At 41.0% G+C, this 27,071-nt stretch overlaps 1 protein-coding gene across 9 annotated transcripts in view; it reads right to left on the reverse strand.

Annotated features, from left to right (window-relative positions):
- PTPRF (protein tyrosine phosphatase receptor type F) overlaps positions 1-27,071 on the reverse strand; it is a 376,474-nt gene that overhangs the window by 171,547 nt on the left and 177,856 nt on the right. For all 9 annotated transcript variants that reach the window (XM_066325048.1, XM_066325045.1, XM_066325044.1 and 6 more), the window contains exons 4-5: positions 21,881-22,026; positions 19,080-19,221 (exon numbers count right to left, since the gene is read on the reverse strand). In XM_066325048.1, coding sequence (XP_066181145.1) covers positions 19,080-19,221; positions 21,881-22,026 — 288 coding nt within the window. The remainder of the gene's footprint in view (positions 1-19,079; positions 19,222-21,880; positions 22,027-27,071) is intronic.

A 27,071-nucleotide genomic window follows, 5' to 3' on the forward strand; every position in this document is an offset into this window, starting at 1 on the left:
CACCGTGAGCAGAGGGAAACCTGAGCAAGACTATTTCCTCCCATTTAACCTTCTTTATTATTAAACCTTTCAGTCATCAGCAGAGCATTTCTTTGGTGAGTTGAGGGTTTTTTAAAACAAAATACAGAGTTTAAGGTACCTCCTTTTAACATACTCAGATCAGAGTCTTGAGACATGCTCTGGTTTTAATTATTAAGGCTGCTGGATGCTGTGGATCACTGACTGTAAGACAAAACTAATTCCTCTTCAGCCAAGCACTGCTAGTACATAACCCATATATCCCTAGGTATTTGCTAGTGGAATGAAAGCTGGTTACAGCTACCTGGCTCAAAATTAACTTACAGCATCATTGCAGATGCAATTCATGAAAAGCTCAATCTTTCAAGTCAATAATAACTTTACTAGATTGCCTGGTTTGCAAGGTAGCCCACCCTGAGCTACAGCCTCATGTCACAACAGACATTTAAATAATAAATGGCAGCTCTGTTTTATTCAGTAAGGCACAGTGGAAGCTTTGCTAAATTTAACCATCCAATTAGCCTAGCAATATTCAGGATTTGGGAGTTTTCAGAGTTCACTACTTCCGAGGAGAAAAGCTCAGTTACACCAATTAACATTCTCCCTCTCAACTGTACAAGTAGCTACTTCCCCGGTCTTCCTGTGGTTTGAGAGGCAATGAGAACAACTGGGAGTCTAGCACCAACTTTTTAAGCTTCTCAGATAGAGAAGATATTCTTCCAGGTAATGCCAACCCTCTGGCTTGCTTTGGGCTCACACAAAAAAGTAGACTCTACTCCATTGCTTTAACAGCATTGAGAAACTCTTGCTGGCAGAAAATAAAACAAAATCAGTTTCAAAGACAAGTTAATTCTGTATAAAATTAACTATGATGTCTTAGCCCAAACCTTTTCATTAGCTGCAGCACACAAAACAGTCACCATTTCTTTTTAACCTTAGGCTAATACACAACACACATATCTCCTGCTGGCATGACTGCACACATTTCTTCTGCAAGCTCAGTGCAAGAGACAGTATGCCCAGAGATGGGCAATGGAAATTCTTCAGGTCACTTCAACCCAACATAAATATACGTCTACAGTATCTGAGCAGCAATCACAGTGAATCCTGTTACATCCAGCTGGCTTTTCCTCTCTATTACACACAAAGCTGTCTTTATAGAAAGAGCTAGCTTGTAGCATCTCTCCTTCTATTTATGCAGATCATACTGAAGAGTACAGGAGTGCTCTGAATATTAAGCTACTACATCTGACTTTAAAAAAATAAATACATAAGCTGAGGAGGAAAATTAGGGGAGACTTGGCAGATGCTACTTGGGTATCTTATTCCAAAGCTCAGGTGTATCCTCACATGTCTTTGAGTGTAGGACAGGAACAAGGCACCTGCCCCTAAAAACAGTGGGGTCTGAGCAGTCACTTCCCAGCCAACACAGCTGCAACAAATTCAGAGCTTTTGGCTTTCAATTACCTGCCCCCAAGAACTAAAATACAAAGGCTATCACACCCTTAAGGCAGCACACAGAAAAAAAAACTTTTCCATATCCTGCTCAAAAATTCTGGGAATTTGCAATGGCTTTTAAAACACACTCATCCCCAGATTTCACAAGGACAGATTCTTTCCTAGACCTCTTCAGTTTAATCTCCTTAAGCCTGGAAGTTAAATCTTCATCTAGAGTGAAAATATTTTACCACTGTAATCTAGTTACGACTATTTACACAATTTGCCCCAAATTCTCTCATTACAGCTGCCATTCTCAATTATTCACAGGTAGTGGTACATGCAGTTTCCGTGGAAACCTGCAGATCACAACCAACTGATGTGCAGCCAATTGCAGGCAATGGGCACTCGAGCAGAACTGGGCGGCTGCATAATTGTGCTTATATTTGACCATTTGAAAACTATGGGTAGCAAAGGACTGGTTTACATTTCAGTGCCTAAATTTCAAACATCTTAACTATTCCAGGGAGCAACCAAGACCTTGTATCTCCCAAAGCATAATAAACTTGATGAGGAGGCTGTAACTTTTATGACATCGCATTTTCAGCATTTCACTATCATTTTCTGTATTTACCATTGAAAGTAAATGTCAGATTACTCTACCGTAAAACTGGTCATAAGTGATTCACTCCATTACACTTCAGAACATTTCTTATTTTTAACTAGTGAAACTCTGCCAGTCATTTACCTGAGACTGTGCTGCCTCTTTTCTCCTTTCCTTGCATTACTGTTGCTTTATTTTGTTAAAAATGGGAATATTCACATGATAAAATTTCTTGTTCCTTTAAGGGTTCTTTTTTTCAGCATTTAACATTCTGAATGTCACGGAGCCTCAAAAGCAGTTATCTTAAAAAGGTTTCAGAAGCTCTTTGGAAATTCTCTTCGGATTACACTTATGCACAACAGAATAAAAGTATATCCTTGTCAGGCAGAGCTGTGAAATATCCAATATTAAGTTGCTGAGGCCTGACCATTCAGTGAGGGCTGTCCTGAGCCCTCTAAGACTACATACTCCACTTCTTTTCTGTTTGAAAGACTAATGCTTCTTCCTGATGTACAGCATTCCACTGAGGTGCTGACTCTCACCAGGCACCCACAATGCTCCATCACCCACACTTCATATTTTCACACAAGCTCCTGCCCATTTTTCCCCATGCTATGACAGAGGCCCTTCCAGAGCACATTCACCAAGACACAGGACTGCAAATCCTTCTTTTCCAATTGGATCTCTTCAGGACTCAAGCAACAATCATGCTGTAACCAGAGCTATTCCAGGCAATCATTTGTTTCTGTGTTATCTCGTGTCACATGCAGAGGTTTGTGTGCACCCACCTTACGGTTCTGTCTCCTCCCTGGACTTTCAGACAGCTGTGCAGAGCTCACTGCAGCACGTGAGCCTGCGTGGCCATGCTGGTTCAGGGGCTCTGCTATGAGGTCCCACAGTCTGAGCCTTCATTACTCTAGTGACACAGCCAGTGATGGCACAGGAGATTGCTGTGCCCCCTCTGTGAGCTGAGCCTTCTTCCTCCGCTGCCATCCAGGAAACCAACTCAAGTTACACAAGTAAGGTGGTGAAAGGCTCACTTTTTTATCCAAAGCTTTTCCACTAGCATAGGCTCAAAACTGGAGTAGCAAATTACATTACTGGTGTAAATCAAGCACTGAGTTACCCCAAATGAAGAAAAGACATTTTGGACACAATTACTCAAGTAGCATCACCCAACTGCACCTAGATGCTGGAGCAAGGAGCACTTTTACGATGGGCAGAAATGCTCAGCACCAAGAAATTTAGCTCTAACTGAAGGAAACAGAATAAAACCATTTGTTGCACCTGCATTATTCAGAATTTAGGGTTTGCCAAATGTAATTTCCAATTTATCTGTTTTGGAAAATACTTAGAGTTGATAGAGGGAACCCTCTACACATTACTTAAAAAGGCAGACTGGTAAAGCACTTGGAAAGTATCTTTATGAAAAACAACAGATCTATTGAGAGAGCGGCAAGTAGAATGCCTACCCTGCACTGCTGCACAAAGCAGCTGACATGGTAACACACAAATATGTACTGAAAAATGGCACTCGGTATACTTCTGCTTCCCTGAAAAGCATTAGCAGATCATATGCAGACTTCTTTTATAAAAATATTATGGTATAGGAATAAACAAAAGCTGCTTTTAATTCTATTGTTGAAGTGAAAGGTTATCATCTAAGGCAGCTGACTGGTGTACTAAAGATAAGCACAGTCAACCTACAGAGCTGCACCTCTATTCTAAATAAACTTTGGACTTCTGCATATTCTCTTTAATGCTGCTTACTGGAAATGCAGTAGCACTTGAATTAGAAACAATGTTCACTTCCCCCTCCTAACTGAGAATGAAAAATAGCCTGGTGATGGGATGAAACACTGGCAAAAATTCCTACAGTTTAGCCAAAACTCAACTGAAACTTGTATTTAACTATAGGGCTTCAGTTCTAAAGATCCCAGTCTTCAATGAGTATCTGTCAGGAATGTCATGAAGATAGAATGGCCGCCTACAAGAAATGCCAAAATAAGTTAAAAAATGCTGAAAGGGTCACACTAACAGCACTACAAAGTCATTGTTAACTGCATAACTGGAATCTGGATAATTTCTGCTGGTGAATCTTGTGTCTGCACCCCTCTATCTGATCTTCCATAGTAGCTGTAAATTAATGCCACAAGGAGAATAAGTTCAAACTCTGTTATTTGGCAGTGAGGTCCAGTTTTGAAATTCAGCATGTCATATCTCAAACTGAAAAGTTCATAAAGTAATGAATCACCAGGTTATATCCAGATTCCGCAGACTCATTTTTCAGCCACAGAAAACCAGCACTTGCCAGGCTTAGAATAGCAGCACTGATCCAAAGGCTAACAGTGCTGCAATTCTAAAAAAAAAAAAAAAAAAAAAAAAAAGTACACCATAAAAGAACAGGTTAAGTGATAAAACAAGGCATTTCAATTCTGTGCTTCAATGAGTGTTAGTGACACAGTCATTAGGAAGGTGGAGATGACGAGCTGTCAAGTTTTGTGACTTATGTTTCAGACAGTTTTGGTAAACATGCCATTTTTATATTTTTCATGAACACTTTACGTATTTGCCACTGGTCAGATAAAGGCACTAGTCAGCAGTACAGGGACACAGTATATGGGACACAGGACACTCCTGAGTTCTCTTGCCTTTCTGCATATAAAAGAGGAAGAAAAGATCAGAAGAACCTGCTCTGTCTGGCTCAGCTCCACTCCTCAACTTACTCCCGCTTTGCTTAGGACTTGTACACCTCACAAATGACAGCTCAGTTGTGTTAGGTTTAAATGTTTTAAGAAAAAAGGGGTAACTGACTTCAATCAAGTGTTGATGGGTGACTGTCACTTACCAACCTTCATTAGCATCAAGTAGCTCAAAATCTTGAAGTGGGGATCCTGAATAGCAGGGCACATTCACTGATCCAGGGCTGAATTTTAATGAGGTAGGGAGTGAAAAATTGCCCTGGTGCTTGATGGCTTTTGAAATTTGCCTCTGCTGGGTAAAAGCCCTTTGTTAAGTGTGGAGATGGAGAACGTGCATGCTTCTGCTGCCAAAATTGACACAAGGAAGACCTGGATATAGCCCTTCACAGCTGCTCAGCCCTTGCCTTAGAGGGAAACACCCAAATGCAAAGCACATCCTCTGCCAACCTGCCTCACAATCATGGAGCATCTTGCATTATAAATAACAAAGACAGGCTACTGCTACAAACTGTGCAGGATTAATGAGGCAACATCCAACATATTAAATCTGAATAAAACAGAGTACAAAGTAATCTGAACACAAGAAATTTGAAAAAAATACCCTGAGTCACTGAGGCAAGTTCCCTCCTCATGCTCTTCACAAAATCCCTCCTGAACTTTCATCTTTTGTCTAGTCTGACCATGTACACTGAATCACCTGGACAAATAGGGCTCCTGGAGTTTTCCAGAGGTGTACTCAGTTGCCACAGGAATGAGCAAAACCTTATGCTCCACCTGCAAGATGGAAGGAGTCCTGGAAGATGGCAACTGAAAGGGCTCACAATATTCAGTACTGTGCCAGATGAGGTAAAGCTACCCCACAGTGCTGCCCAGCCCTGTTTCTACCACATGAGGACACATAGTTTTGCTGTTGCAAACAACATAGGTTAAATCATAACTAAATATACCAGCACTTTTCAGTATGAAGACACAAGCATGGATGCAAAGAGAGCCATTAAATCCAGAGTCCCTTCCAATAATAATAACAACAACACACGGTTCCTTCTAATACAAAGACTGTAGGGCATAAATTATATCAGACATTAACAGGTATTTTTTTCACAGATCACACAGTGAAGCTGGGAAACATCTTGCTATATGCATTATTATATGCATACCAGAAGTTAAAGTTCAAAGCATAACTAGATTCTTCTTTCATTAGTTTGACTAAACCCACTGCCTTTAGTTCAAAAATGCCTGAGGTACACATCAGTACAGAGAAACGTGTACTTGAAGGAGTCGTCGCTCCAAGCATGGTCCTTACAGACTTCTCTGACACTCATAATTGACTCCTGGCAAAAAAAAAGTGAGAAAGACTAACCTTCAGTTTCAATCACTGCAGCTGTTTCTTATGGCAGCAAAATACAGCGTGAATTGCAATGCATGTACTTCTAGAAAAGCACAGAAACAGCACAGAGAATTTCAAGATGATCTAAGAAGGAAGCCAGGTGCTAGAAAATAAGCCAAACAACAAGGGCTTACTGAGCTCAAATGTTCAGCCTGTTGAAGAGAATTTACAGAAGCTTACATGAAAAAAGGGATCTCAGAGACACCGGGCAGAGAAGAGGGTTTACAATCTCAGGAAGAGACAAAGTGCTTGGACTGGGGTTGAGATTATACTGTTTCAACACTAGAATTAGATATAAATTATTGCAATTAACTGACCAGTTAGCGATGGACTTAAGAGTTGCTTTGCATTTTTTTGGATGGTATAGTATATAATTTCTTAAAGATAGCCTTCAATCTATCTTTAAGAAATGTCTGCATGGCTGAACCAAAGAGGATGCAATTGAGAGAGACCAGACATGGACTCTCTTACCACAGAGCCTGTGATAAACTGGAAGTGGACACAGAGCCAGGTACATCAGCTGGTACGTGTTTGAACAGATGCAGTCTGTTCTCCCTGGGTGCTCCCTGAAAGGCTTGAAGCAAGAGGAGTTTTAAGGGTTTGGCTGCACTGGAAAGTGGTATTAGAGACAGAATCTAACCACAAGAAAATGCATTAGCTACACAACACAGCCATAACCTTACTATGACAATAGTGGGTATAGCTTGCTTCATCAAGCCTCTCTCAAGCTTGCTTCAATGCTAAGCCACACTCCATTACAGACAACTCCTATCAAATGCAAGTCTCTAATGAGGGCCACTTTGAATAGTGGTTTGAAGCAGGGAAAGAGGCTACGGGTAGGTTTAACAATTAAGACATTATATGGTTGCCACATGTACTTGAATTGCTGGTGCCAATCAGCCTTTAAGTCAATACATTTAAAGTTTTTGAGATCTCCTCAAAAACCAACAGCACCTCACACAAACTTTAAAAATGAGAATTCAGAATCCCGGGAAGTCAGTACACCAAAAAATCCTGGTTTTGCGTTTGACATATTGCCCATGATCTGGTGCAGGAAATTACCTCAAACGCTGGAAGCAAATACCAGGAGAAAGGAGGTGACAATGAAAAAGGTGGCAGCCTGCAAAGGGACAGACATCAACTTTCATTCTGCAAGGCCAAGGTTGCTGGAAAAATCAAATTCAGCTATCTGAAATACGGAGAAAAGTCACAAAAAAAGTACAAGGAGAACCAAAAGACTTCCCCTCTGCCAACCACAACAAATGGCTCAGTAATAGAAAATGTCAGTTGGCACTCGAAGCACAGTGGATGGCCAGAGAGAAAGTGCATTTTTAAATCATTAACACATTGGGAACACACAGATGTGCAGTTCAGCTACATCTGTGCATTGTAATTTCTACAGTAGTCACAACTTAATGAATCATCAATTGTGACAAGATCAATGAACCGAACTGCACTACAAACTAAAGCTAGTAAATTCATGCCTGGGGCAAGAGCTAAAGGTTGATTTTATTATATTTTTTAGTACTTCTATAATTTTTAGTATCTAATTAGTAAAAACATGAATCCTGCAGAACCCTTTCATTTTTTCCTCCCTTTTGGAAGTAGTACTGCAAAGCATAAAGATTTCATTCATGTTTGCTAAATTCAAGTCTGGATACTACTCATCTGATCAGCAGTTTCTTCCTCAGGACCAGGAACACATGGCAGCAGAAGTTACAATGCTGGGATGTGCACTACATGCCAATCAGGTGGACTCTGATTGAGCCTACCACCTCCAGGCAAAACAACTGCTGTTTTTTCCACAAGGCCAGATTACTCCTGCAGGCAAAGCATCAGCTAAGATTCTCTGCAATGCTACTTTTTGAAGGGACAAATTCACATCCAAATCAAGCAAGCAAGTAATTAATTTGCAAAGAACACACACAGAGTTTACCCCTGGCCTCAACCATTCAACAACTTCAATGCTGAGTTTGTTGATGATATGCATAATCCAGATAGGTCTCACATCAGAGATATTCTTACAGAATAACTGTCCAAATTAACCAGGAGGCAGAAGACAGCACCCCATCTTCTAACAAAGCAAAGCTCATGCAAGCAAAGGTTCTCCGTGCTGACCTCTTCACTCTTCCAGGAAAACCATTTTAATCTCTACCATATGTGAGCTTTCAGTGTATTAATACCTGCCAGGGGTTCAGCTGGACTCTTGTCTCCCTTCCAGACAGGCTCCAGGGAACAGCAAGCTCTACTTAGCCTGGCTTGTCTGTCACACATTCAGAGTGGAGCTCCATCTGGAAGGCACTTCCATGAATTGTAGCACTGCTGGCATGCACTGCTCTCCCTCCTAGGACTCAAAGTAAAGGAGGTGCAGGCTCTTTAGAAGGCTGATTCTGTTCCAGCTCCTGACCTTCTTTACACTGGATGTCTTGTCACCTTGGACTGTGCATTCCCAAATTCATTACCTTCCCCTGCAGCAACGTTTGTTAATACCACCCTGTACGCAGCTTATGCATTTTTCATCATTATATTTATCATTTCTGTTCTCTCTCCAAGGACTTTCTCCTCACTGGGACCAATCGTGGCATTGTCTAAATCAAAGAGATACAGAAAAATAAATTCCAGTATTGCCTTGCTTGTAAACAAAACACCATTTTGGAGCTGTAGTACCCAAAAACAGAGCTCGCTGTTTTTAATGGTCTCCAACAGGTTAATGTTTCCAACACCTCTCCAGTGGTCTCAAAGCTAAAATACCATAACACCAGTTCCACTTCCTGTAGCACTTTGTACAGCCAGTTTTACTTGAAGCATTCTGCCTCCTGTGCTGACAGGCATTCTTACAGCACAGAAATTTTCCCCCTTGGAACAGCAACACAACAGTGAACATTCACACACTACAGCTGGAAAAAGTTATAGCTCTGATTGCTATTTAGACTTCTCCACTCAACTCTTAACACCCAAGAACCTGGAAAGGTTTCATCCAGGCTGGACCCTTGTGATAAAAGGATTGAAGGAACAGAGCACAGGATTAGTGTGACAGATGAATACACGGCAGTGTTTTCCCATTGCAACACCCAACCTACCTCATCAAGGCACTAGATAATCTTGAAAAGACAGATCTTATTATACCTCACACCTGCTGGTTTCCTTAGGATAAAGGATTTGAAAGAGCTATTCTGGAGCTCTGGGCAGAGAGAATCTGAGCAGGTGGGAGTGCCAGAAAGAGTCACTTACTTTATTATCCAACTGAAATAATCACAAGAATAAACAGCTGTTAGAAAGCTCTATGGGGAAGGTGGTATTTTACTACTATACTACAACACTGGGCTTCTGAGACAGCATGTAGAATGCAGATATTTTAGGCTATCTTGCTTGATACCAAAGATACTTCAGTCACTAGCAGCTCAAGATACAAATTAACAATGAATGTTCACAATAATTACTTCTTGAATTCAAAATTAGGGCCAATTATTCCTTTTACTCATTATCTGGGCACTGCATTTTAATAAGCATCACAACCATAGAACCTTACTGATATCATACTGTATATAAACTACACAAGACCAACCTGAGATCATAAGGACAACTAGATGTGGGACTTGTAAATAAACATCATACACAGAAACCAGCTGTTGGAATATTACAGGTCTTCAGTGCAAAGCCTGCTTTGTTTTGCATCTCAGACCAAGACCAAAAGGCAGCCCAACAGCAGCAGCTATGTGATTTTCCTTTATCTACAAGGAAGTTAAAATACCTGTTGAATGTTCTCTTCCACAGGTCCAGCAAGAAACACATGTACTCCCTAGATGGATATGCTCTCTCCTGAACGGCTGTTGTTGCTACAGATTTATTAGCATGCACTTGTATTCCAGTTTCACTTTTTTTCTGGCTCACATTTTAAAATTTTGATTTCTCCAACAATGACTTAACTTGGGCTGTGACTTTTTTTCAGTGAGAGGAAGATAGGACACCAAACATAAGACGGTTGGATGGAACCTTCCTTGCACACAAGAGTTTTTGCTTTTGTAGCCATAAGCACTGCATTCCCCACAGTCATGGTTATCACATTCTGTTACTCTCCAAGCTCCGTTTTTCATTTAAGAACTTGCTCTCCAGTTTTATCGAGGGAATATATTCTCCCACTTTTGCACAAGAAGGAACAGAAGATCACCATCTAAAGTGACTGTGTAAGCCACGGCATGCCAGTAAATGACAACAGGTCACTAAGCTGTCAGCAGTCTCTTGGTTATGAGCATATACGAAAGATAATTTTGCAGAAATACTTAAGGCCTCAGAAAGGCTTTCCAGACACCTTGCCCTTGCCCTTCTGTTTTTTCCTTGGAAGCAAAGCAAATAATCCATGTGGCATTATCAAGCAGCAGTTCCCATTAATTTCCAGTAGTTAAGCAATGAGTTACTACTTCTTTCAGAAGGATATGCCACAACCTAACAGACTTCAAAGACTCTACAAATACACACCAGCAACAAACTTTATTAGTCAGCAGGAGATAGCAGCAGGACTGACATACCAGCTACAGAGAGCACATCTGTCAATAACAGGTTGCCACAGACATTCTCAGAACAAGGCATCTTGAAAGAGATCCAGCAGTAAGAAAGATCTTTTGAAACATCTGATGACAAAGACCTATTATTTTGGTTCCTGATGGTCACCAGTAGATGTTAAATCTGACAAGAAATGTGTGTGTGTGTGTTATTCTGACAAAGTTTACAGTTACCCAAATTATCTAAAGGAATTAAGTTTTAATTTGCCTCTTCCAAGTGAGTTAAATAAATTTCCATTAAATGCCTTTTACAATAAGAAAATTATTAATTTATAATTATGGAGTTTCATGGTTTTTTTTATCCTTCTCTGAAAGACTTCTAGAACCCTGCACACACAATTAATAAAATAATTTGCTTCTGGCTGCCAGTCCTCAAAAATAATTTTATCATCTGAGAGTCACCAGGTCCATCTTCAGACTAGTTATTACCAAATAAATATTTGGAGAGCCAAATCAAGGCTCACTGTCACCTAATCAACTCCACTCTCTTGTTCGCTATTTTTTTATTAGTCATGCAATAACGGTCTCTATCAACTTGTTAATAAGTTCCTTGAACATCAGTTTTGAAATTATGAGATTCATTAGCAGCCTCTGCACAAAAGGTGAGTCTTAAATTGACAGTACTGTGGAGATGCTGTAAATAAAGACGACAGTCAAAAAAAAAATCAAGTCAGAAGAGCCAAATCACCTTAAGTGACAGGAATAACATGAATAAAGATAAAACATAATTAGAATTTTTGGATAGGACAGGGAGAGGGAGAGTGGGTAAATCAGAGAAATGCAGAGAAGTTATGCTAGCCAGTGACCAACTGAATCAAAAAAGCAGCTATGATCCTAGAGTCCATTCAAAGGTCGATCTCCAAAAGTCATCAATTCATCGGTGCTTTTGAAAAGACCTTTGCAAAACTCCTAGTGTGCACATCTCTAGTAGAGTATGTTCATAAAAGTCCCTGAAATCAAACAGGAACAGGTGCAGAATAGGAGGTACTGAGGCCAGGAGAATCAAAAAGAAGATTGGCCCCCATGAAACTCATGCTAGAATTTTACAGTAAGGGGAGGCTTAGTTGGACACTTTCTGGTTAACTGGGACCTAGACACTCATTTTCGCAACAAAATAACCTGCTTTGAGATTTACAACATTTTAATTACACCTATGTTATTTTTGCCTTTTCTTCCTCCAAAATACCCAGTACAAGAATTTCACAGGACACACATCTCCTCCCTGGCAGCCTTCACTTTGCTGCTCCGTTCTCCTGCCATTTTCAGACTAACACTCTTTTTAGCCTATGCCATGTTTCCCCCCTGGTTTTACTGCCTACTGACACCATCCAAATCCCAGTGCTGTCAAGGCTTTCCAGACATGGCTGTGGCCATGGGGGGTCGGGGCACATGGGAATGTCAACCTTTCTGCAGGGACATGAAAGGCAGCACTGGTGGTTGCTGCCTCCCAGCTGGGACCGATGATCTGTTCCAACAGAGAGTCAAAACAGATTAGTTTAAACCACAGACAATTTAATCTAACCTGTCCGATTGCAAACTGGAACAGAGAGGCTGAAGCAGTCATCTGGCCATCCCTGGCCTCAGCTGGGAGATGGCAACCCACAGGGACACCTCTCCAGCAAGACAGAAACCTGCCTGCATGAGCACATCCCTGCTGGAGAGTTAAACTGATCTGCTTGTGCCTCATTTACCTATTGGAATAGGCCGAACGTTTTGACAGCAGAGCAGCACTGGAACAGCCTGACACACTTTTCCTGACAACCTCTCAGGAAGCTCTAAGGTAACACAGAGTGAGAAGCAACCTGTCTCAACTCCCTGAGCCCAAGAAAAATAGAGAAAATAATGCCGAAGATTCAATTATTCATTTTCCTAACAGACAGAAGATACCAGTGGGTTGCTACAAGGCTCTGAATAAACATCCACATTTCTGAATATCTTCATGAGGGACTTCAGAAATGGAGCAAATAAAATGGAGAGAACCAGTGCTGGCAACAGAATTTCTTAGCTGAACCCAGTACCAAAGTCAGAACTTATAAACTGTTAAATAAACTTGGAATGAATCAATTCTGTGAGACAATAAGCTCTTAGAAGTCTTTTACAGGATATAACTGCACAGTTACAACTTCAAGCTACTTGGCAATATAAACCCTGTGTTACGGCTTTTGCAGAATTCTGTAGAATATGTTCCTATTCTTGTTTGTTTGACACTTAAAGTTCACTTGTTTTTATCTGGAAAGTCCTTCCCAAATCACAGGTGCTGCTTTTGGGCATTGCAATACCACTGAAACTTGCTGCTAAGAATGTGACAACACCCCATACCATTACAGATGTCATCTCACAGGACCTCATTTGAGAGGTAATATGCAGAAATAGCCATTTGCTGCTAAAGAAAAACGTTCTCAAGCTTAAGAGGTCAGTACCTATTCAGACACAAGGTTTTATGGGAGTGCACAGCTCCAAAGGGTTCAGCTTGGCATTAACAATGTGATATTTCATATAAAACTTTTCAAAGGTTGTATTTCTTGCTTCATAAACTTGTGGAATGAACCTGGATGTTAACCTTAGTGCATGGCAGTCTTCTGAGGGAACTTGCTATCACAGATACATTACATGGTTATGTGCCATTAGTTAATCATTTAAACAGAGATAAGAAATGGAAATTATGGCATTTGGGTCTGATACATTCTAAAGATCTGCTGACTCTCCTGTTTGAAGGAGAGACCAACAACAGTTAAAACTTTTCTTCACCATTCTTTGTCTTTCACTCACAGCCAAGAAAGTCTTTCTTGTTAAATATTATAAAAACAAACTCTAAGAGCAGGACTAATGTTGTTACTGAATCAAATCTTTGACAGCAAATAAATATAATATGCATAGAACCAGGAGTTTGACAACTAGATTAAAACGACAAGTGTTCTATGGATACCAAAACTTAAGTAGCTGAAACAGTTTTTACGGTGACACAAGTAAAACAGCCTCTGTACATTTTCTTGGTCTAACTGAAACTGATCACAAATTCTCCTCAACCCTCTGTATGCAGTGGGGCCAAGAGACCACCTCTTTCCCCTTGGAGGATCCTTTTAGCCACACTGGTCAGTACCTGGGAAATAACATTGTTGGCATGATGACAGGACTCCTGAATCGACCCAACCAATACTAGGCAACCTGCTGCTAAGCAGCACAATGCCCTCTTTCCTTGTGAACACTATTTACACCTTAATAGCACAAGTCCACATGAATTCAGGTTACAACCTGAACTTTGCAATTAGGCCACAATAAGTATATGGCTTAATGTTTCTCGTTTTAACAAGCACAGGACATGCCAAGACCCAATGAAAAGCAGACAGACCCAGGCTTCTCCATTTCTCATGTGGTGCATCACCACATGTTAGGACACTTCCCTAAGCAGGGAGGCACATGGAATCTCACTGCGCTGGAGCTCTCAGCCAAGCAATAACAGCAGAGGTCCATGAACTGCCTGCCTCCCACAGGAAGGAAGTGCTGCTGGGATTGCCTGTGTAGAGAGCTAAGAACAGGAGCAGGACCTCTGCAGTAGGATCACAGCAGTTTTTCTTCACAGGGAGAGACTAAAGGACGTTGGAACAGTTAATTAACACAAAACATGTAGAAGAAGAAAGACCTGTCCTTTCTTGACCAGAGACATGAAGAGAATAGTACCAATCCCAGGAGCAGCAGAGCACAGGGAGCTTTAATTCATTTACACAATCAGAATGAGCACATGCAAATAGATCCAATTTCCATTCTGTAATTGTTTCAATTTTACAAGAAATTGCAAGAAATTCTTCCTGGCAAAAAGATGCAAAAGCAATGAAGCCGAAGTACAGTGATCTGACTGATCCTTTTGTAACTAACCAAACATAAACAAGGATTAAACATAGCTAACTTCTGTTTACTATTCCAATGACAAAAATCACTTTTAGATGGATGTTTACAAAAAGGGCATATTGGTTCAGGCCTTCCGAGATCTAGCTCTCTGCAGAAATCATTTGTAACAGTCAAATGTTTACCATTTACAGCATTTCAAACAGGGTAACCCCAGGAACTGGAATGCAGCTGGCAGATGGTGAAAGAAATTAAGCTCATGACATGGTTCAGTAAACAGCAAATTATGATATGCTAGAAGTGCTTGCCACCCCAGGACAACTGCTGCACTCAGGAACTTTCTAGGTGTGCTAGTTTTGGCTGGGATGGACTTCACTTTCCTCATAGTGGCTTGTATTGGGCTGTGTTTTGGATTTGTGCTGAGTACAGTGTTGATACCACAAGGACGTTTCAGTTCACAATAAAACACACCAGGGCTGCAGTGAAATGTTCCCAAACTTCCTTGACTTCAGTCAGCACAAAGCCAGCCAGCAAAACTTAACTTGCCAGGTTACCCTGAAACTGAAACCCACTGTGCAAGCAACTCTTCCTTGGCTCTTCTGTCTGTCCTCTTCACCAGGAGCTGCTCTCCTGCGGAGCCTGGCAGCAATCTCCAGGCAAATAACTACATGCCACATGATTAGGAGTCTGGGATGGAGGCATAGGGGATTTGCACAGAACTAGAATGGAAATTGGAGATGGTATTTTCATTTAACCTACTTAAAACAAAGGGAAATGAAACTGAATATATTTAGGGTCACTTGGAAAGGACTGTATGCTCTGGTTTACATGGGAGTGAAAAAAAGACTGCTTGTAAAGCATTAAAGGACCAGTTGCAACTAACTGGTTTTCCAGTTCTGGAAATGAAAACTGAATGCCCAAGTTGGAAAGCCCCAGGAGAAGGGACAGATAAAATACTTTGTACTTGAGTTACCTTCCTCTCCCAAAGAATCAATATACTTCCTCCCTGCCCCTTGAAGACCTTGTTTTCCACTGCTTTTCCTTATCTTCCTGTTGGGTGGAAGCTGCTGGAAAACAGACTGAAGGCATCCTTTGGTGAACAGGCAATGAGAGACAAACACAGTTACCATCACCTTTCCCAACACAGCTGCAATGCAGAGCACACAAAGAGTCTCACGGAAGGACATCACAGACTTCTGCATTCCTGCCACCAGCTTGTGGCTACCTTCTCACACGCTGGCATCCTTCCTACTTATATTTCATATAACCTCCCTATTTAAAATGTTCTGTAATTCTCAACATTACCACTGAATAATATATTTATTAATTTGTTAGTGCCACTAACTGTCCCTGAGGCTTTTCTTGAGAATGTGTGTCAGCTTATTGATTCTAGCCTTCCCCCTCCCTGCACCGCTTTCCTCCTCTGCCAAGCAGGAACATACTTCTGTGCTGCTTCAGGTCATAATTGGAAAAAAGATAGAAATGTTCAATATGACTCATACATAATTCAGCTTATCAGCTACCCAGGAGAAATGAGAAGAGAAGGTATACGCATGTCTATTTCTTCTACTATCAACAGGAGAAATAATTTCCAGTTACACAAAGTATACGTGGTTTGGTCACAACAGGATCTGCAGTTAAAAGGGAAAAATGAGAGACATGGAAGCAAAGAATAAAAGGGTAGTAGGAAATCAAACTGTTAAAAGAGATTCACTTATGTGAGAATTTCTGATTCCCCTAGAAGACTGGACTCATGCTTCTCTCTTAATATTCAGAATTAAATAAGTTGGCAATTAGAAAGGATAACCTGCCTCTGATCTGTAAAACACTGCAGAAATCTAAATAAAATAAAGCTCCAGCTTAGTTAGCTACAAAGACATCTAATAACAGCCTGTTAAATACTAACTGTGACTTCTGGATTTAATGTTACGGCCTATGTTCTAAAGGCAAATTGTGAAGGAGCATTAAAACTTATTGTTATAAAGGATTTTTAATGTAAAAATCAATACATGCTGTGTATTTAGCAGCATGTAACCACGAGGACGTCTATGATAAGCTTTGTCATGCACCAGGGACTACTGCATTAGTCAAATTCTTGAAAGGAAGTGCAGAATGTCTGTATCATTCAAACTGCCATCTGAGACCAATTACAGAAATTATTTTAACCCCAGAAGCAGAGGGAAAAATCCAATCCTAGTTGAGAGTCTTGAGAGTATCAAGGGTTCCACATGAAATGTGTCATTTTCAAATATCTCTGCAAAATTGATGTTAGAAAAGTGATGGGTGTAACAGGGAACTTGGGCACTTAGCAGTATTTTTTGGAAGCCACTGAGAGTAAACAACCAAAACCAGAGCAGTAGCTACTTTGCCAAAGTGTAAACAAAGGAATACTAATAGTAATTTTTTAAAAAATCATATTCACAAAATGTAGAAACACCATAATCTCGATCAGACAATGCAGAAAATTAGATAACATGACTGAAAAATTACAGAGCAGTCCATAGAAAAGTCTCAGAAAAGGGAAATGTGAAACATTTTTTCTTAAAAACAAATACACCATAACAGAATCCATCTTCTTTGTCAATTAAGCCAACATAAAAGGCGCATGTAGCTCTTCACCCTTGCAGTCAAGCTCACAACTCTATATGCATGAGCACATACAAATTGTTAGGCAGCAAATGTTTCTTAATTTTGCCCATTACAAGAGTGCCCAGCAAGGGGTCGATATTCTTCAGTTTGAGTGGAAAACACAGCCTCCCCAGCCTGCAGATCGTTTTTGACCTTATGGGATCATGTTCAACTATCATTACTCCCAATTAAACAAATTTTCCAAACAGAAAAGCAGGCTTGGTGCTTGACTGCTACTGACTTTTGCTTCTGCAGCTCTTAAATTGTGTGCCTGCATGTCTTTTCCTGTCTGTGGTGTTTCCTAACATTCCCTATTTATGTGGTGGTCTGCAAGTTTTACCTCATCAGGAAATCAGCAGGAGCACCATGGAGCTAAGAAATACTGTTGTGCTCCTTGATGCAAGGCATGTCTCTGTGGGCCTTTGAACACTTAACACAGAGCAAATAAATTATTAGCGTGTGTGTGCATGTGCATACATATCCAAGATACATAAAGGCAATTACGACCAAAGGAAACAGGAATGTGCATGGAAGAGTAGTATTCAGGCATCCTGTATCACAAAAATCCAGTTGCAGGAAGCATTTAAATGCAGACCTGCACATAAACTGCTGGAAGAGCTCCACTGAGCTTTATGCACTCACATACACTGCTGCAAAGTCAAGAAGTAACAAAAAGAATGTGATTTTTGTCCCCCAATAATTTTCAAGTCTATAGCACTTGTTATCCTATTCTTAATAACACTATTACTGGAGAGCAAGCTGATCTTTAAGATGCCCCACCTCCAGAAACAAGATACACAATCACATCGGGTATTGAATGATTTCTATGATTCCCATCACCACGGTGCCTGAGCACATTACAGTTGTTTAATGTATTCTTTGTCACAGAGCAGAAAGGAAAATATGATTACCTCTATGCTATAAATGAGGATGGGAGAACAAGGAACAATAGGCGACTTGTCATGTGTGGCTGGCACACTCACCACTGGGATAACCACTCTCCTCTGATTCAAAACCCTAAAAACAGTAAACACTTTCCAGTCTAGTTTTTTCATTACTTAGAAGTTTCTGCATCAATCTATAAACAACAAGAAATTTGGCTAAGCCTTTTCCTGCTTATAAGGGGTAAAAATCCATTCAGCCAAATGCTCCAGATTTTTAACACCTCAGTACATTTACAAAATCCTATATATAAACAAATGATAGAACACATTGATGTGCTGGAAAATCCCCATCTTTCCTTAAAAGCAGAAAATAATTCTGGCAACCTAATGTTAAAAAACTCAAGTGTTCACAAGCCTGTTTATATCTAATAAACTGTTTTTACACAAACATTTAGCAGAAACAACATAGCAAATGAAATAAAATCTGCTTGTACAGCAGACAAGGAGGAAAATCTATTCTTTAACAGGAGAGATAGAATTAAAAGTTGTGAGTTCAGTGAAAAATAAACGTAACTAAAATTCACATCAAATGAAAAACCTGAAGAGTAACCGCCTAAATCTATGTGCTGGTTCAATCCAGAAGGTGCAGCAACACAGATTAAGTTTCTGACTGTCAGATAGAATACTTGGAAACCCTGAAGATGAGTATTATATGAAAACAAACAGATGAGAGAAATATACAAATGTCTCTGTAGATAGCCCTCCAAGTCAGAAATTACACCTCTCAAGCAGACAACAAAAACACTAAAGACAGTTCAGAATCTGCAATCCTTCCATGATTGTCTCAAAAACACGATGGTCTATTATAGGAGAAATTATAGCAACTACTGCAGGGAGAACACAGCTTTACCAAATCAAGCTAGAATATCACCACGCCATTTAAATGCAGCACGTCAAGATGTAGCTGCCAAAGCCACATCTCCTGCCATTTAAGGCTTGCGAAAATTTCCCCCTTACCTTCTAACACTGTTAACTTGGCACTTGTGTTAATCTCCCCCACACTGTTGGTGGCTGTGCACTCATAGATCGCTTCATCTCGATGAACACGCAGCGGCTGTATCCGCAGAACTGATCCTGATCCATCATCAAACTCGATAACCTTTGAAAATGAAAAGAAAGCACTTCATTATTGGTATCTTCCGCAACAAACACTCAAAGTCAAAACAGTCTAGGGGCTGAAGAACAAAAGCCAAAACAAAACAAGCCCTGTAAGTTCTAAAATTCCAAGCAGTAAGTTAAATGTTCCAAATCCAGTAGCACAAAAATTTCAGTGTCAAGAACGTCCTCTGAGGAGGCCAGAACAAATGAAGATCCAATGAGGTTCTTTATGGATCAATTAAGGTTGACAAATTATCAACCTGGTAATAAAGATGTGAATCTGATGATTTAAAACATCTGAGCCGTATTTGCACTAATGATTTTACTAATCATTGACAACAATTTAGTGCCAACTTTCACCTTGATGGAAGAGGAAAATTATATACTCCTGTGGGATTGCCAGGGAAACAGTAACAAAACTTGAATAAAACGTGGAGCACCTACATTGCATGCTAACTCCAGCAGAGTGAGGGGTTTTAATGTCCCTCAGCACTGGGTACTTTGCAACTCTGGTATAATCAACAATGATGTAATTATACTTCCTTCCCCAGCATAATAAATTAAGTCTTTAATAAATCATTGCCTTTCCATCCATCCTGCTAAGCTGCAAAACGCAGTCCTCTGACTTATACATGGAAGAAAAAGGTATTTATTAGTTTGTAGCTGGATCACTATTTCGTAACAGCAAGGCTGTGAAGGCACAGCCTCAAGCCACTATTAATGCCAAACTCACCCTTCTCCTATTACAGAGTACAGCAGAAGCTGGAAATATTACCTGATTTACAGACAGTGACATCATGAAGGAAAGGCAGATGCCACCCACCCTGCCCTTGGAACTGCAAGGGAGATGACAAGACTTAAGGGATCCTTCATTCCAGACACAGATGTCAACCTAGGACTGCTACCCCAATGCAAAACTTTCACCCTATTTCCAAGGGCCCATTAAGGAGCACTTCCCACAGTGTAAAGATCAAAAGAGAGAGAGCAGGAAGGGGGAAAACAATGCACCACAAGACTCTGCAGTGACAGAAGAAACAGGAAGAAATCAAAAGGTAACCAAGACCACTAAAAAATCTGTTATTCCTCATGCTGGAAGGAACAGCCCTTCTGTTTCAAGAAGAAAACCCTAATACAGTCAGGTAAAGAAAGAGAAATATTAATATCACATAATACACTTTAAAGAATTAATTTTTTTAAAATACTGATTTTTAATTTAAAACATGAAACTGTGACAATATACTAAACCTGTACAGAGGACAGAGCTACTGCTAAATCTTAAAACAAGACAAAGTCAGCTACAGAGATTAATTCACTTCAGTGATAAGGACTAAAAAGCTAAGAGATGAAACAGCAGGAAAGCTCCTTTGGCCTCGCTATCCTTTGAACAAACACTGTGTGATAGGAACAGAGCTACAACTACTAAGGGCCAGACAGACACTGAGACCAAAATGTTGTTAATTTGCTAATGATGGATACCATGTCTGTGCCACAACTTAGCATTTGTACATCAAATTTGGGGTTTTTTCTCCATTTAAACTTCTGAATTGTCCCTCTATTTAAGACTAATAATGAAGTAAAATTAATAGTTGCTTAGAAAAAAAAAATTCCCTATCTCCTGGCACAAGCTATGCATCCAAACTGATGTGAACAAAGGTATGCAATTGGTCACATAAATGCATGTAATATGGCATACTCTTCTGGTCAGCCACAACAAGCACCAAATTCACTATGAAGGTTGTATCTACTTACTTACAAATTAGAATGTTTAAATAGTTAGTATACAACAAAACCTTTACCACGGAAAAATAACAATGTAAAACAAGATTAAAATTGATTACTTTAATCAAGGTTTTCTGTTCACATACGAAATCATGATTAAAATTGGTGACTTGAATCAATCCATTCTGGGCAGCAAAGTCATCTTGCGCTCCAGTCAGGAAAGCAAAAACATCAAAGACAGGGGATTAGAGGAAAGGCAACAGAATTGTAGAGGGGTCACATTTTCAAGGGCAGTTTTAGAGAAGGAAGCCCAACACCAAAACAAAAAGCAGAGAAAAAGGTGGAGAAAGTCAGTGAAAATATATTTGTTATGTAAAATATAAACCAAATTGGATCCTTTTTCAAAGATGTCCCTGATACCTGCTCTTCGCCCTTCCTTTCTCTCTTTAGCTCACAGGGATGTCAATTAACTCTTCACCATTCCCCTTTCAAGTACCTCTGTCGGAGGGATGGCAGTAGCCATCACTTAGAAAGATTTCCAATAGTGTTTTGGCATCTCACTTTTGAATTCCACTGGGGATTGTAGGTCAGAGAGATGCCTTATAAATTCTGAGAGTGAAAACACAAAAATACTGCTAGATCCAACTCTTATCAGCCATCCCATTCTCTGTAAGCCCCAGTCTCCCATCTGAAGGAGGATGTCCTGTTGGTGTGTTTCCAGCATCACGCTCAAAGGACACCACCTGCTCTGCAGATTGCACTGCTGCAGGGAAGGAAACTTGCTTTACACCAAAGCTTTACACTCTGTATTGTAGTGATGAAGAGATACCCAGGTTGCAGTGATGATTATTGTGCAATTAAGACCTGTGAGGATTAGATGGATTACCTAATATTTGGGTTTGGGCTTTCACACCCCCCCCCCCCTTTCTTTTGGTAATTACCTCAAACCGCTGAGAACTGACTTTCTTCCCCTTCTTCATCCACGTGATACGAGGTTTGGGCTCTCCTGTTGCCTGACACACAAAAGAGGCCACTCCTCCAGAAATGCCAATCTGATCTTCAGGAGCCTTCATAAACGTTGGCTTGCCTGGAAAAATAACCAAATCACTCCCATGAGGACATAACATCAGATAAGCATGGAATGTGTCATGTTAATCTAAATTATAAGATAACTCGTGCTCTTACTACAAATCCAGGTTGAATGGCCTCAGCCACACAAATTCAGTGCAGACTGCAACATGACAAGGACAGTTTCTGCTTGAGTACCTTTTTCTCCTAAAATTAATAAAGTCCATCTGGCTTTCCTATAAATGAGGGCAATCGAAGGCCTGCCCCACCCCTCAGGAATTCATTCAGGTATATGACAATTTGGAAGCATTTTTACAGTTTATTTTTTAACAAATGGATTTTTGCAGATTTATACCATGGTCATAGCACTGGAAATTACAGAATACCTGACCCATCAAACCTATGAAATGCACCATACCTTGACGTTAGTTTTACTGGAAGGTGTTAACATATCCATAAAAATTAACAGATACAGTTTTAAGTATACAAGAATTTTTAGTTTCATTTTAAATATGGACTGACATAAAAATACTACAGTTTAACTATCTGGAAACCTGCAGAGGCTATCCTATGCTTGTTAAGAAACTCATCACTAGAAGTGAAAGCAAAGAAACCAAAGTGGCATTCAGGCATGAAGACTCAGCAAAAATTAAAAGAAAAAATTCAAAAGAAAAAAATAATAATCAATTAGATAATTAAATAATCATTTAAAAATCTCATGAAAATACATCTGTGTCTTCAAGATTTACATAACAGATTCAGATGGATAAAACTATGCATCAAGGTTGAAAAGTTGTATTTTTCTTCTGTACTTGCTGTATGGGAAAATTTTGATCCGAGTATCATCTTGAAACACTGCTTTGTCCTCATGAGAAGCATTTGATGATCCCACATTCCTATAAAGTCCCAAAACATTTAACTCTACAGAGAGAGTTAACAGAGTCCACTCACGATGCCATTCCATGCACCAGTCACACTATGGCCATGTTTCAAATACAATTCTGATCAACCACCTCAAAGATGAACCTGACCTATAAACAGGTGAGAGACAGCTACTGGCACACAGAAAGGAGACTGAATAAAAGAAGAAACCTGTTCAACCCCAAGATAACAAGACAATGACCCCAGCAGGACTGCTGGTGGTTTCACACTTTCACATTCTAGACATATCCCTGACTGTATCCTTGAGGGAGAGGGACAAGACATCTGTCAGGTGCTTTGAACTCTAAACAAACTGAGGGCTGAATTTCCCTGATCTAGGAAGGATACAAGTTCAGTGATCCCAAAAGAAGAGAGCCTTTAAATGCCTTTTTCTAACATAATTCTACGGGTGCAGTTGCAGCCCCAGCTGAGCCAGGCAGGCAGTGGCTGCTACTGCTCTGCTCCTCACTCCCCTCACCGCCTCCAGACACTGGCACCTGAACCCCTACAAGGAGCTCCAGGGACATCAAAACCTCTGTGAAACAGATTTGGTCTCCTAATCTGGCAGAAAGATTCCTCTTTTCCAAGCAGAGTGTGGAAAGCTGTGGCTCAGGGCAGGATCAGGCAGAGCTCAGGAGACAGCGCCTCTCTCTCAGCAACTGTGGTGCACAATTTCATCCCTAAACTGCAGTCCTTGAAGAGTTGGCTGAAACTGTGGCACATCCTCAACCCTAGTTCCACCTTCTGGTTTAGCCCACACTAACTGCTTATGCTGAACCCCAGTCCTGGCAGCGCTGCATGGTGTGACAACACACACACAGCCACTCAACCAAGTGAACTACTGCAATCCTCCCTGCTTCTGACAAAGCCCAGAGACCCGGCTCTGCCTTGCTCCAGTGCACGCGTCCCAGGCCGTGAGAGTGCCAAAGGCCCAGGATGTTTGCTTTTCTCACGTGGCACCACGACCTGTGAGGGGTGTCGGCGTGTGCTGCAAGATGGTCTTTGTGAAGAGAGGCCAGGGCTGCCTCTGTGCTGGACACAGCAGCCCCACCATGGCCCCACGGCACGGCACAGCCAGGCTTGGCACGGCAGAGCCTCTGTGCTCACAGATTTAGAAGGGGCCAACCATCTCACAGGCGTGAGGAATGAAGTAAGAAGTGTGAGAAGCAGCCCTGTGAGCACCAGCCCGAGGGGCATGAGGAGCTGCGGGTGCCTGAGCAGGTATCGCCCTGCAGCCCACGGAGACACTGCAGTGAAGCAGCTATTTCCTGGCAGCTCGCAGCCAGGTCTGCAGCTGGCCCAGGTCACCCACTGGTTTCAGAGTGAGGGACCAGGCCAGACCAGTTGTCACCACCTGGAGACCCACCCAGCAGCTGAGGTCACACACGGTGGTCAGCCACGGTGGAGGCAGCAGGACAGCAGAACTCTTCAAAACCTGCAACATCCAGCGCCCAGCGTGGGCTGTGCTCGTGTGCTGGGGAGCCACCAAGCAGCCATGTGGGGACAGGCCAGCCCCAGCCAATCTGGAGGTCACGGCTGAGACACCACAACGCAGAGCTGGACCTCTGCTACTGCTGCCTGCTCAGCCGGATTCCCAAAAGGCCTTGGAGCCGCCGAGGTCAGCGCTGCCTGCGCAGACGTGGATACACACGCTCTGTCCTCAACAAGCTTCTGTGCAGGAGCACCACAGACCTTGCCTCACCACAGAAATCACCCACAGAAGTGTACGGAATTTTGCCATCCTCGGTGAAGAGAGCCCCAGGACTGTGCTCAAAACACAGGAAGTGCCTTTTAAGACATGATGGCTGCTGTCTAAAGGCTTTGGCACATTGTCCTGACATGAACAGCAAGCAATTATTAAGTCTGCTTGCTTAACTGATGCTGATTCCACATATTTACTCATCTATAATCATGTCTATTTCTACTTAGTTTGTATTTACATATATCTCTGTTTATTCACCTCTCATCTATTCCAGAGAAATGTTAATTTACCATTCAGGCTGCTAGTGATGGCATTGTGATTGACTGTTTTGCTATGCAGTGTGCTGAGCTGATGTCTTGTATCGCACTTCAGCAGCTGATTTGGTTTTCTGATTTTCTGTTATTTACTCTGTGATCTTAGTAAAATAGTGTAATTTTTTTTTCAAATGGCAAATACAGCAGAATCCAAAAACTTTTGTCCTTGAAGAATACAATGCAATTAGATCTCTGACTTATATACTTACTCCCCAGCACATACACTGAGGACTGTCTTTACTTTTGTGCATTTAAAAAAAATCAATACCATTAAATCCAGAACAAAAGGAAACTGAATGTTCACCTGCAGTAAAACCTAAAAAACCTGCTGCCTTGATTTTACGTTGTTGCAATGAATCTTTTCCCCCTGCACATTTAATTGAGCAACACTGATTTCTGGAAACCATCTAAATCTTCAGAGACTGGTCACAGAAGTACACCTGTATATAAACCAAATTCTCAGTCTGAGAAAGAGTATTTCTACAAAGACATTTTAAACATTCCTATGCCCTGAAGTTCTGAAATGGAAGGAAAGTACTAATTAAGCAAACCTATAATCCTGAGTCCTGGCCCCAGGATAATAGAGTGGAGCATGAGAGTACATATTTTTATACTGATTGGTAACTGTTACAGCAAATCCCAAAACTTATCTCAGTGAGAGCTAACACAAGTGCAAAAGACCATCCACTAAACTCCTTGTGTCTGTGAAAAATGCATGTTAAGTGGACTAGACAACCTCCACATCTCCCCTCCAACCAACATCTCTACAACTCCACTGCCCAGAGGAAGCTGCCATGAGACTATCACTAGTTATCTCCAAGGGGCAACACCGGGGATAGGGCCAGATCATGGCACAAACTGTCTTTTTTAGCCCATTTTGAGTATTTGCACCTTTAGGATAGCCTTAGAAACACAGTCAGAAAAATAAGGATGCACCAAAAATACAAAAATAACCTACATGTTGTCTTTTCCTTCGCCTTAAATTCAAAATGACCATAGTGTCCATTGAAGATTATGTATGTAGGAGGTTTTAATTTAACTGTCTGTTGCTCAAATATGCTACATATAAATACAAGAAACTCAACTGTCTTTCGCAGTGAAAACCTGTCCTTTCCCTGATAACCTATGGATCAAAGCTGAAAAACTACTGCTGAAAGCTTAAGGAGTGGGGAGGAAGGAAAAAAGAGCTATTGTATTTCAAAGACAGATCTCTGAAATACCAGCCTGAGAGAACCTCCTGAGGTAGTCTTGGGTGACAGCAGGGAGGTGCTGGATGGCTGGGTGCCCATCACACCCACCTTCACTTACTCCATCACATGGAGTAACAACTCCAGACTGGCACAGTTCCCCTAAGTCCAAACTACTCCAGTCTTTCTCTGCTTGGTGACAGATCCCTGGAGCACATTCAGGCTGAGCCCTCTGAACTAATTCTTACTCCTCACTTCAAAACCAAGATCCTATTACTCCAGGAGTAGAAGTCACTGCTCTCATTTCTATTCACTCATAAGCTTCAGGCAGGAGAATGGGAAAACTTTACCCTTCTTGGCTGAAATTTTCCCTGTTTGGTCTTTGCTCAAAGTGAAATTATTCTGGAAAGCTTATGGGAACAACACAGTTCTGAGGAGGAAGACTGTAAAAAACAGAGTATTTCTTTCTCTTGTAAGAAACCGGCTTCATTTTATTTGGCTTGGGGCAGAAAAATAACAACTCGCTCAGACACGCTCTCCATTGAGAAATTAAAATAAAACAAAAAAGCAACATTTCAGAAGAAAAGGACTTTCCTTTCACATTTGGTAGTGCTAAAAAAGCCACTTGCTGAGCAAGCACAGATTTGTGGATAATCCTGTAAAGTGAATCCCAAGGAGAGCCTCATGGCATGCACAAGATGGTTGCAGAGATTTAGGCACACACTGCTCGACTGAACTATCCTGGAAATATAGCACAAAACTCATGCAGTGTCCTGAGCTGGGCGTGTGACATGTCCAAAGCAAAAACGCCTCTGAATTATATTTTAAAAGGTCAACAAAAACATGCAAAAAAAGCCAGAGACAGTCAGCTATGCTGTAACCAAAATGGATGTTGTCTGCCCTTCCCTGCAAAACTAAGCGTGATGGGTTTGGGAGGGGA

Source organism: Sylvia atricapilla, chromosome 9 (assembly GCF_009819655.1).
Source record: "Sylvia atricapilla isolate bSylAtr1 chromosome 9, bSylAtr1.pri, whole genome shotgun sequence".
Lineage (NCBI taxonomy): Eukaryota > Metazoa > Chordata > Aves > Passeriformes > Sylviidae > Sylvia > Sylvia atricapilla.